This window comes from Dermacentor variabilis, chromosome 11, assembly GCF_050947875.1.
Source record: "Dermacentor variabilis isolate Ectoservices chromosome 11, ASM5094787v1, whole genome shotgun sequence".
Lineage (NCBI taxonomy): Eukaryota > Metazoa > Arthropoda > Arachnida > Ixodida > Ixodidae > Dermacentor > Dermacentor variabilis.
Genome location: NC_134578.1, coordinates 57,373,376 through 57,386,228, shown reverse-complemented (window position 1 = coordinate 57,386,228; position 12,853 = coordinate 57,373,376). Strand labels below are relative to the sequence as shown.

General features: G+C 45.5%; 1 protein-coding gene across 1 annotated transcript in view; it reads left to right on the top strand.

Moving 5' to 3' along the window:
• The first annotated feature begins 279 nt into the window (after nt 1-279).
• Nucleotides 280-12,853, top strand: part of LOC142563289 (excitatory amino acid transporter-like) — a 135,533-nt gene continuing 122,959 nt past the window's right edge. The window contains exons 1-2 of the mRNA XM_075673844.1: nt 280-302; nt 1,237-1,384. Of these exons, the coding sequence (XP_075529959.1) occupies nt 280-302; nt 1,237-1,384 (171 nt within the window). The remainder of the gene's footprint in view (nt 303-1,236; nt 1,385-12,853) is intronic.

The following is a 12,853-nucleotide window of genomic DNA, read 5'->3' as shown; positions in this document are numbered from 1 at the left end:
TAAGAGAAGTTTACTGGGGTACACAGGAGAATATACTTTGAAATCTATGACGTTATATTGAGGTACCGGTGATACTGTTTCGGCGCAAAGTTTGAAAACAAAATTCTGACACTTCATCTTCAAACAAACACTATCTGATAACGAGCTTGACGAAATTGTAGTTCTGAAAGCTCGCCTAGTGCTTCTATTTAGCGTGTCTTTGACTATGCTAACAGCGTGGAGAGTTCGGTGTCGGCAATTAATTTCGAGGCTTACCGAAGCTTGCTAAAAGCGGCAAACATGATAGAGGCATATAGCCTCCGGTATGATAGGGCGTTTTCTTTGTTTGTGCTCCTGACTCTGCCGCCACACCTATTCTGTACCGTGAGAGCTTGGAAATTAAACCAAGTCTAGAGATATAGTGAGAGGCAGAAACAAACTTAATGCAGCCCTGAAGCAGCTCCAAGTGCCGGGGCAAAGTTTGCTTTCAGCGCCTTTAATGGCGCGTTATTTTAGGTCACTGCGCGCACCGTTCCTGGACTCGTGGCACAGACTTACGTGGCCTGCAAATAACTTGAAAAGGGTGAACGAAAGACAACTTAAGTTGGAAAGCGCGATGTTGAAACAAAACCCAAAGAGCCTCGCAATAATGCATCCGTGCCGGCGCACTCGGGTTCACGTCGCGCACCGAGGCGACGGCTAGCCCTTGATTGTTTTGGGTTCTCCACTTTTAATTCCGCGCGACCCCCCCAGACGGGTGCCTCCCAAGCTGAACAGCACGAGGACTAAGGCTGGAGAAGTCTTGATCTGTCCTTAGTATTCCTGACATATTCTGGTCCTTTCTTCATAGACGTCTTCATTTATGTTTATTTTTTTTTATTCCTTCGCTCCCTAGCACAATTTTCATTTCCTTTCCGCTTTCTTCAAGCACCGCCTTTGTGTTGGAATCGCGCGGCGAGAGCGCCTGCCAACATGGCCGCCGCCGACCGAAGATGCCTACAAGTGCACCGGGGCCACACGCACCCTCACTACTAGGTTGTACGATGGTCTCTCCTTCGCCCTTCTCTCTTCTTGTCTCCCGAGCGAACATAAAAAGCACGGAGAGGATGTTCGGTGCATCTCGCGCATTTTTTCTCTCTCTTCTCCGTTCACTCTTTTCTATCAAAACCTCCTCGCGCTCTCCGCCTCTTTCTCGGGTGCCCTCCTCCTCTGACCCGCTAACTCCTTTCCACCTTGCCGCTTGGCGCGCGCTCCAAGGCCCAACCCTGGCACCCAGGGATCCGGCAGGAACGATTCCGGCTTGTGTTTTGGTTTGTCTTCCCTGGCGGAGCGAGATTTCCCGCCAGCTGCCGGAGGCCGCCTCGTGTACTACGTTTTCTTTCTCTTCCCCACCCCTCGCAAGCCGGTAAGTCAGTTACGTCTTATCGGCCCGCTACTGCGAATCCACCACGGAGGCATGATGGGCTCTGGTTCCTGTCGATGCGCGCACCTGTTGACACTGTCAGTTTCGGTTCGTCCCCGTTAGTTTAGGTTAGACAGACTGTCATCACGTTTTCGCTAGTCGGTGAACGAAACGCTTCGAGCGGTGCTGAAAATATCCATGCTACTTGTTTCTGCTTTGTTGTTTGTGCTTTTTTTTTCCTGGCACAAGAGCTCATGTCGAGTACTTATGTTTTGAAAGTGGTGTTTTCGGGAGGAGGCGAGGTATCCGCGCTTTGAGTCAGCACGTGTCGTATGTTGGATCGTGTGGCTTTTGCTTAGAAAACAATAGCATTCGGTCTCGACTAGATTCATCGAAGCGTTGTGTTTTTGACTCCAGTGCTAACGCAACCATTATATATGATGTAAGAAATATCACAAAAGAAGCCTTCCGTTAAATTCGAGTGACCGCGATGCAACTCGGTGATGCCTGGTCCATGTTCTTCATAGCGCCCTGTTCGCCGTTCTGGGACGGTCACACTCAAATTGATACTGAACCCATTGAAAGTACCCCACCAGAATATTCGTAATCTACCTCTGCATCTGCTTGATATATTGTGTTTAGATAAATATGTAATTATTATTATGACGATATATTGTGTTGACAAATTCATTTCCTTTTTTTTCCTACTGGTACCATCATCGAAAAAGACTCAGAAAAAAAAACGCGTTAGCTTTCATGTTCGTTAGTTTCGTGTTCCAGTAGCCCGACCTGATGTTCGCGCAAACGTTCGCTTTGCTGCAGTTCGCTGATCTTGCGACGGCCTACGACAAAGGCTGCTTTACTCAACTGGTCTCCTTAAATTGGTGACTTCACCAGAATTGCACCCACCGCCAGGAATACGCCCAAAAGCCTACTCAACGCTGTTTGTCTCCCGCGACGACCATTCTTCAACCACTGTTGATTTCTTCGTCTCCATCTTCATGTGATCCTCAGTTTTGTTTTGGCTTTTAGAGCTTTTTTTTAATGCTTCTTCTGCCTGCAGCCCCTGCTAAAGCGTTCACGTCGCAGCATTCTGAAAATACCACCTTTCACGTGTTGTCAGTTGAGAACGGATAATGGTCGGTCAGTAAATGGCGCATGCTTCCAGCAATGCCGTCGTAGTGATGTTCCTTGCGTTCTGGACAAATCCGATAGGCACCAAATGCGAATGTCACGGCAATGCCTTCAAAAGCGAGCGGCCTTCGAGAGAGAAATGTTGAAGCAGGCACTGCATACAACAAATAACTTACGGTTGTCCTTGGTGGATTCGAAAATAACGCACTATGGTGCAGAAGCGCATATATTAATTACTACGATGTGTATCCTTATCCCAATTTTCCATCGCTAGCCTATCCCATGGATAATTCAAGGTCATGACAAAGCACGTCGGTTTTTCGTGCGCGCGTCATCGTTATATCATCATCAATATCGCAGCCCTACAGGAGACAATTCATTCTTGCAGATAAAACACGATACAACAATATTTGTACGCAGAGGCATGACAGTCATCGGTTCAGACAATGCCGATCTACATGTACTCTGTGATTTTGGTACGTTGTTGAATTGACGCACTGCACAGTGCTTTTTGAGATAAACCTTTCTTTCTCCCTGTACTTAAGCACTGTAAAAATGTTTACACCCCTAAAAGCAAAAAAGGGTGTAAATCTGTCTATAACTCGCACCCTTTCTCCTAAAAAGGGTGTAAAGGTGTGATTTATAGACCGCTTTACACTCTTACTTAATTTTAAGGATGTAAATTAATTAACTGGGTACAACAACCCCGTGGTGCACATTTTTGCTACGAAAGCAAAATGAAGTGGCATTATCGAGTAATGCACTTAAAACTCAGAGGTTTGCGAGTAGTGTTCGAGTGCGGTTAGTTGGTGCCAGACACTCAAAGGCCGCGTTTAACGATAGGAACATATAGTGCGATAGAAGTAAGCTGAACACAAGCAAACGATACGACGAAGAACGACGGAGCATATTCGTTTTCATCAGGTTTCATTTTGCATTTATTCTTTCTTTTTTTTCACAGTGTCCTCGAGTATCGCTTAGCGAGACAGTGAATAAGCGCCCTCTCAAGATAAGGCCCTACTTCGCAACGTTGACATCTCTCAAACGCAACGCAGAACCCCTAGACGACGATACTGTGATTTGCGTGACGAAGAGTGTGTCACGTGCTTCTTGCGGGCGCGCGAACTGCAAAAAAAGAAGCAAAGAGGCCGCTAAATGCAAACGAACAAGGGCGTTCGCGACTCTACGTTTCTTGAGAAAGACCATAGAGATATGGCTTGTGTTCTTTTTCACTGCAATGATAATCGACATCTTTTCATTCGCTTCCACGAAGAACGGCTAGTGAAATACAAATACGGCAAGTGTATTGCAATATGAAGCATATTTATACGTCAGATATGAATGTTGTTTGTACGTAGAGAATCACTGCTATTGCCACCCGCCTGACTTGGCCCGTCGTGGCCACCTTTATAGCCATAGCTTCATAGTAGTCAGCCGCCGTAGCCGACCCTACAGTGCGTTTAGCTGCGCGTTGCTGTTAGATACCAAACTCCGGAAATCAAGCAGTTCAACTTCTGCATATGCAACGGTACGTATACTGGCGTCACGATGAATTGTAAGCTGTTGCGACATTGATGTATTGTACATATTTTTTTGCAACGTTTGTCTGTCAGCTGATCAACTAATCAACTATCAGCTAACTCTAGATTTTCGTGAAAGTTGACATATTCTGGACATTCAGCTATCTTTGAAATGTTCAACAAAGTTCCAATGTGATCATAGCCAGTGGCACACGAAATAAGAAGGCGAAAACACAAGTAGTGACAGCACGAAATAACGAACATCATTCACGTCGGTGCTGATGTGAGCGGCCTAAACTATGCTGAACCACATACCCGTGCTCGGTTTTTCTTAGACGCAATTGACAAGAGGGTTTCGCTGCTTCCACCGAAAGTACCAGTCCATCCAACCTCTACACGCGACTCCACGTATTCATGTTTCAAGGAGCACGGTTTCATATGCATTGTTTTCTTCGATCTTCATTCTTTTTTGCTGTTTTTGCTTGATCTCGCTCTTTCGACTGTGGACGCATGCCTGCTGCTGGGCGGGTCTTTAGACAGTTTTACCTGGTTGTAACGTCACTGTCACTGTTTCCTCAGGCCAAACTTTTCTTTCTACATTTATCTCGTTCTTTCCACAAAGCGGCCTAACTGCTATGTATATGTATACGTATACAGCCCTTCGACTGCCTTGAGACAGTCGAAGGGCTGTGATAGCATTCACGCTGCTTCCTCGTTGGAGGAACCGACCGACGTCTGAGAGCGGCACTTTGTTAAGGCACCCTAAAGAAGACCCGCATCGAGGCCTCCCGCATTGTTTGTTCTGGCCACACCTCCTGTATTTTGTTTTCATAACGCCCGCCGACGCGCCTTTAGTGAGCAGCGATCAACGCCTGCTGACGGAAACGTCGCCAAGCCTGCGCCACAACTGGATGCGATTTGCTCGCCACTGTAGCTTCGCTGACATGAACGCGACGCGAACGGTTCGAGTACGAACCCGAACGCGTTTTATTTTACACGCGTCTTGCCAACCGTCCATGCCCCAGCCCTTGCAGGCTGGTTGGCCGATCTCGCCTCAACGCCCGCTGCGCCCGACCCGCTGGTGTTTACGTGAACCTGATGACCACATTTCAGCCCGACATGTCGACTCGACCTGGCTTTATCGAGTTGACGTAAGTGTAGCTTACGACTTCTGCTTCGCTCTATTGTGCGGAGCTGATGAAATTACACCCGTACTCTCCATGCACTGGCAACAGATAATCTATCCCGTGCTTTTTTTTTTCATTGGGAACACTCGTTAGGTTGTACCAGGTGTTGCAGATAGCGCATTTCTGTTACGACAAGCTGGATTACTTTAAAAGGCGGATGTTACTTGCACTACAAAATCCCATCACCATCATCGTCATCATCATCAGCATCAGCAGCAGCAGCCTATTTTATGTCCACTGCAGGACGAACGCCTCTCTCTGCGATCTCCAATTACATCTGTCCTCCGCCAACCGATTCCAACTAGCGCCCGCGAGTTTCCTAATTTCGTCTCCCCACCTATAGACTTATGCCGCCCTCGACTGCGCTTCCCTTCTCTCGGTACCAATTCTATAACCCTGATGGTATACCGGTTATCTAACGTACGCATTACATCACCTGCCCAGCTCCATTTTTTTTCTCTTCATGTCAATTAGAATATCGGCTATGCCCGTTTGCTCTCTGATCCACACCGCTCTCTTTCTGTCTCTTAACGGTACGCCTAACATTCTTCGTTCCATCGCTCTTTGCGCGGTTCTTGACTTGTTCTCGAGCTTCTTTGTCAGACTCCAAGTTTCTGAACCATATGTCAGCACCGGTAAAATGCACTGATTGTACACCTTCCTTTTCAGTGATAATGGTAAGCGTCCAATCAGGCGTTTACAATGTCTGCAGTATGCGCTCCAACCCATTTTTATTCTGCGAATTTCCTTCTGATCAGGGTTCCCTGTGATTAATTGACTAGGTAAACGCACTCCTTCACAGACTCTAAAGGCTGACTGGCGAACCTGAACTCTTGTTCCCTTGCTCGGCTATTGATCCTTATCTTTGTCTTCTGCATATTAATCTTCAACCCCACACCTTATAGTCTCTCTGTTAAGGTCCTCGATCATATGATGTAACTCGTCCCCAGTGTTGCTGAACAGGACAATATCATCTGCCAACTGAAGGTTGCCGAGATATTCGCCGTTGATCCTCACTCCTAAGCCTTCCCAGTTTCATAGCTTGAATATTTTTCCAAGCACGCAGTGAATAGCATAGGAGAGATTGTGTATCCTTGTCTGACCCCTTTCTTTATAGCTAGTTTTCTACTTTTCTTGTGGAGAACTAAGGTAGCTTTCGAACCTCTGTAGCTATTTTCCACGATATTTACGTAAGTGTCGTGTACCCTTTGATTACGTAATTCCTCTATGACTGCTGGTATCTCTACTGAATCAAATGCCTTTCGTAATCTATGAACGCCATATCGAGAGGCTGATTGTACTTTGCGGATTTCTCGATTACCTGATTGATGACAAGGACGTGATCCATTCTAGAATACGCTTTATTGAAGCCAGCCTGTTGTTGATTTGTTGATTTAAGCGAATCGTTGCCCTGATTTTATTGGAAATGACCTTGGTGAACATTTATACAGTACTGAAAGCAAGCTAATAGGCATATAATTTTTCGATTCATTAACGTCTCCCTACTTATGGATTAGTATGATGTTGGCATTCTTCCAGCTCCCTGGTACACTTCAAGTTGTGAGGCATTGCGTGTAAAGGGCTGCAAGTGCATCTAACGACGTGTATATGCCACTCTCAGCCAAAGCCAGTGCAGAATAGTCAGTGAGTCAGCCAAAGCCAGTGCAGAACTGGCACAGATTTCGGCTCTTACGTTGTTCAAGTTACGTTTTTCATAGAAGTGTGACGGTTTCGCCAAGTTGGTGACTTCTTATGACGCTCGGGTAGAGTGCAAATGCAAAAGGTAGGCCACAGAAAGCCGCGACGATGAGACGCGTGGACGTGGATTCTTTGATAGAAAGGGTGCAAACCACGGTCCCAGCAAACCATACTCATTCTAAACCATCAATTTATATTTAGGGTAGCGTTAATGTCGGGCACTTTATATCCTCGTCGCGTATTTCTGTGCCCTGCGTCTTGCATTTGTGTTGTACTCCCGCACCTTGTGTTTGTAATAAGCGGAACATTCGTGTCAGACGCGTCTTCAAGGTGCCATGGCTCTTCGAAAACCACAATCCCGCTACATGCGTCAACGCCCGCACAGGGCCACCTTTCCTTCTAGGTAGTCAAACGAGACTCTGTGGCATACCCCCTATAGGACGGTGCTTACGCCATTGTCCTTCAAGCAGGTCTTGTCTAGTGGAAAACTGGAAGCACGCATCGCCTGCAGCGGGTCAGCATCGTGTTCGCCTCGGTGACTTCAGTTCCTGGAAACTCTCCAATTCTGTTGCGTGGGAAGAGCACAGATGATATACCCCGTCCCCCCGAGACATCACGGTACTTCGCGTCAAGTGCCACGGCAGCTGCTAAAGTTGTTCTTGATGCCGATTTACGCGATAAACAAACAAATAGGCGCAGACTAATTTTTTGGAAAAAAACAATAAAACAACCGGCAAGCCCACGATAATATTGTCTCAACCACGTAAAAAAAGGCAGGCAGGCGTTACACACTTGTAACACAAGAAGGAGAGAGCCTGCTGCACATTTGGTAATGCATGAAGTTATACGATTGGGGTTAGGCTTCTCTGTAAGACATATTGGTAATGCACTAAGTTGTACGATCAGGGCTAGACTTCTTGCAAGAAATAGGAAGCCGCAACTGGAAGTACGCAAAGGCGACATTCTCACCAAGGGGAACCAGCATGCGCTTCTTCAGCACAGTAGTACAGGTGACGGCTTGGGCTAGTTGGTAATTCATGATAAAAAATAACGTACAGGGCGAAGGACAAGGACTGCAAGGGACGACATACACTGCGCCATGTATGTCGTCTCACGCAGTCCTTGTCCTTCGCGCTGTACGTCATTTTTTATTGCGAAAGCAATACTGCTCGCACTTTCGGCCCATCGGTGGTCGTGGCTCCTCCTTACACAGCTGCGTGTCACGTGACCGTGTGACGTCACGCCAGACCGAGAGACGGGGCCCCACCTGACAGCATCGATGGTGGAACTGAAGCCTTGCGCGCCGCTCCTGCGGCGCTACCGAGAGAGGGCGCTCGCTGGTGTGACGTCACGCTAGGAGGATAAATGGGGCTACAGCTCGGCTCCTCGCAGTGGTCGGCGCGCTGCCGTGAGCTATGTCGGATGATGTATAGCCACAAGTTTAACAAAGGGCAACCATGTGCACACCATCAGCCGAACCAAGGCGCAACCAAGGGTATTGCTTTCGCAATCTTCCAGGCTTAACGAAGCTAAGCCTTCAGCCAATTTTTATCACAGTGCCGTACTTTGGCGTACTTGCGCGGCCGTCCTCGCGAGCCGCAAGAGAATGAAGGCTCCTCCGTCGATCACCCCCGCCGCTCCAATGGTGACGTCAATGCGCACACCGCACGAGCGCGCTTTTCTACGCTACAAGACATGTCGCGGCAGTAATTACTCAACATAAAATTTGGCAGACACTTAAGACGGCTTGCTTGTGGGAATGCGCAACCATTCTACCGTTCGAATACCTGGGAACGATGTCAACGCGCTCACTTTAAACACTCATGATGACGTGGCGCCACCTCCTCCTCGTCCGCAGCGTCACGTGGGCAGCCCAACATAGCACGAAATGTCACAGAGATGGCCGTAATGGCACGTCTCCACTGAGGCACGAACTAGGCACAGATTTTAGTAAGGAAGAGCAGTGAAACATGAGTGGCTTAAGGGAAGCGTGCTCGACTCACGCACGGGAGGCCCAAGGTTCGAATCTCACCCGGACCGAAAGTCCGCCGTATTTCCTTTTCACAGCCACTAATCTACTCCGTTTAATAGAACCTACTTAGGTTATGTGACGTCAAACTCAGAATTTTTGACGTGTTCTCACTCTTTGCGGCGTCGGCCATTTTTCGACGCAAAGCGGTTTTGACAAGGTCGCTACCGACATAGACAACTTAAGCCTTTCGCTGATGCCGCTTTACGTGACAAACAAAAAAAAAATGGAAAAACATTTATTTTTGCAAAAAAAAAAGGCAAACGATAAGCATATATTTAACCCATAAAAATTTGCGCCCGTTTTTCGCATATATCACTCCGCACGCATGCACGCAAGCCCGTATACGCGATAAACAACCGAATAGATAAGCACTAATTTTTTGGAAAAATATCCACAACCGGTAAGCCCTACTTCCTACTTTTCTTGTGGAGAACTAAGGTAGCTGTAGAATTTCTGTAGATGTTTTCAAGATATTTACCTAAGCGTCCCGTACTCCTTGATTACGTAATTCCTCTATGACTGCTAGTACCTCTACTCAATCAAATTAGAATTTTGTTTCAGGCCTCTGAAATGATTTCCCTCGAATGCACTTGTTCGCACATTTCACTCCGCACACATGTGCTCACGCCAGTTTACGCGATAAACACCCGAATAGAGACTAATTAATTTTTTCGTAAAAATGCCGAAATCGGTAAGCCTATAGCCTATGAAAATTTTAGTTTCAGGCAGGTAAAATAATTGATCTCTAATGTGCTTGTTCTTCGCATATTTAACTCCGCACGCATGCGCTCACGCCCGTTTACGCGATAAATACCCGAATAGAGACCAATTAATTTTTGCGAAAAACTGCCGAAATCGGTAAGCCTATATATAGCCCATGAAAATTTTAGTTTCAGGCTAGTAAAATAATCGATCTCTAATGCGCTTGTTCTTCGCGTATTTCACTCCGCACGCATCGCTCACGCCAATTTACGCGATAAACACCCGAATAGAGACGAATTAATTTTTTCGAAAAAATGCCGAAATCGGTAAGCCTATAGCCCATGAAAATTTTAGTTTCAGGCTAGTAAAATATTCGATCTCTAATGCGCTTGTTCTTCGCATATTTCACTCCGCACGCATGCGCTCACGCCCGTTTACGCGATAAATACCCGAATAGAGACGGATTAATTTTTTCGAAAAAATGCCGAAATCGGTAAGCCTATAGCCCATGAAAATTGTAGTTTCAGGCTAGTAAAATAATCGATCTCTAATGCGCTTGTTCTTCGCATATTTCACTCCGCACGCATGCGCTCACGCCTATTTACGCGATAAACACCCGAATAGAGACGAATTAATTTTTTCGAAAAAATGCCGAAATCGGTAAGCCTATAGTACATGAAAATTGTAGTTTCAGGCTAGTAAAATAATCGATCTCTAATGCGCTTGTTCTTCGCATATTTCACTCCGCACGCATGCGCTCACGCCAATTTACGCGATAAACACCCGAATAGAGACGAATTAATTTTTTCGAAAATATGCCGAAATCGGTAAGCCTATAGCCCATGAAAATTTTAGTTTCAGGCTAGTAAAATAATCGATCTCTAATGCGCTTGTTCTTCGCATATTTCACTCCGCACGCATGCGCTCACGCCCGTTTACGCGATAAATACCCGAATAGAGACGGATTAATTTTTTCGAAAAAATGCCGAAATCGGTAAGCCTATAGTACATGAAAATTTTAGTTTCAGGCTAGTAAAATAATCGATCTCTAATGCGCTTGTTCTTCGCATACTTCACTCCGCACGCATGCGCTCACGCCCATTTACGCGATAAATACCCGAATAGAGGCGGATTAATTTTTTCGAAAAAATGCCGAAATCGGTAAGCCTATAGCCCATGAAAATTTTAGTTTCAGGCAGGTAAAATAATCGATCTCTAATGCGCTTGTTCTTCGCATACTTCACTCCGCACGCATGCGCTCACGCCAATTTACGCGATAAACACCCGAATAGAGACGAATTAATTTTTTCGAAAATATGCCGAAATCGGTAAGCCTATAATAGCCCATGAAAATTTTAGTTTCAGGCTAGTAAAATAATCGATCTCTAATGCGCTTGTTCTTCGCATACTTCACTCCGCACGCATGCGCTCACGCCCGTTTACGCGATAAATACCCGAATAGAGGCGGATTAATTTTTTCGAAAAAATGCCGAAATCGGTAAGCCTATAGCCCATGAAAATTTTAGTTTCAGGCTAGTAAAATAATCGATCTCTAATGCGCTTGTTCTTCCCATATTTCACTCCGCACGCATCACTCACGCCAATTTACGCGATAAACACCCGAATAGAGACGAATTAATTTTTTCGAAAAAATGCCGAAATCGGTAAGCCTATAGCCCATGAAAATTTTAGTTTCAGGTTAGTAAAATAATCGATCTCTAATGCGCTTGTTCTTCGCATATTTCACTCCGCACGCATGCGCTCACGCTCGTTTACGCGATAAATACCCGAATAAGACCAATTAATTTTTCGAAAAATGCCGAAATCGGTAAGCCTATAGTACATGAAAATTTTAGTTTCAGGCAGGTAAAATAATTGATCCCTAATGCGCTTGTTCTTCGCATATTTCACTCCGCACGCATGCGCTCACGCCCGTTTACGCGATAAATACCCGAATAGAGACGGATTAATTTTTTCGTAAAAATGCCGAAATCGGTAAGCCTATAGCCTATGAAAATTTTTGTTTCAGGCAGGTAAAATAATTGATCTCTAATGTGCTTGTTCTTCGCATATTTAACTCCGCACGCATGCGCTCACGCCCGTTTACGCGATAAATACCCGAATAGAGACCAATTAATTTTTGCGAAAAACTGCCGAAATCGGTAAGCCTATATATAGCCCATGAAAATTTTAGTTTCAGGCTAGTAAAATAATCGATCTCTAATGCGCTTGTTCTTCGCGTATTTCACTCCGCACGCATCGCTCACGCCAATTTACGCGATAAACACCCGAATAGAGACGAATTAATTTTTTCGAAAAAATGCCGAAATCGGTAAGCCTATAGCCCATGAAAATTTTAGTTTCAGGCTAGTAAAATATTCGATCTCTAATGCGCTTGTTCTTCGCATATTTCACTCCGCACGCATGCGCTCACGCCCGTTTACGCGATAAATACCCGAATAGAGACGGATTAATTTTTTCGAAAAAATGCCGAAATCGGTAAGCCTATAGCCCATGAAAATTGTAGTTTCAGGCTAGTAAAATAATCGATCTCTAATGCGCTTGTTCTTCGCATATTTCACTCCGCACGCATGCGCTCACGCCTATTTACGCGATAAACACCCGAATAGAGACGAATTAATTTTTTCGAAAAAATGCCGAAATCGGTAAGCCTATAGCCCATGAAAATTGTAGTTTCAGGATAGTAAAATAATCGATCTCTAATGCGCTTGTTCTTCGCATATTTCACTCCGCACGCATGCGCTCACGCCAATTTACGCGATAAACACCCGAATAGAGACGAATTAATTTTTTCGAAAATATGCCGAAATCGGTAAGCCTATAGCCCATGAAAATTTTAGTTTCAGGCTAGTAAAATAATCGATCTCTAATGCGCTTGTTCTTCGCATATTTCACTCCGCACGCATGCGCTCACGCCCGTTTACGCGATAAATACCCGAATAGAGACGGATTAATTTTTTCGAAAAAATGCCGAAATCGGTAAGCCTATAGTACATGAAAATTTTAGTTTCAGGCTAGTAAAATAATCGATCTCTAATGCGCTTGTTCTTCGCATATTACCCTCCGCACGCATGCGCTCACGCCCGTTTGCGCGATAAATACCCGAATAGAGACGGATTAATTTTTTCGAAAAAATGCCGAAATCGGTAAGCCTATAGCCCATGAAAATTTTAGTTTC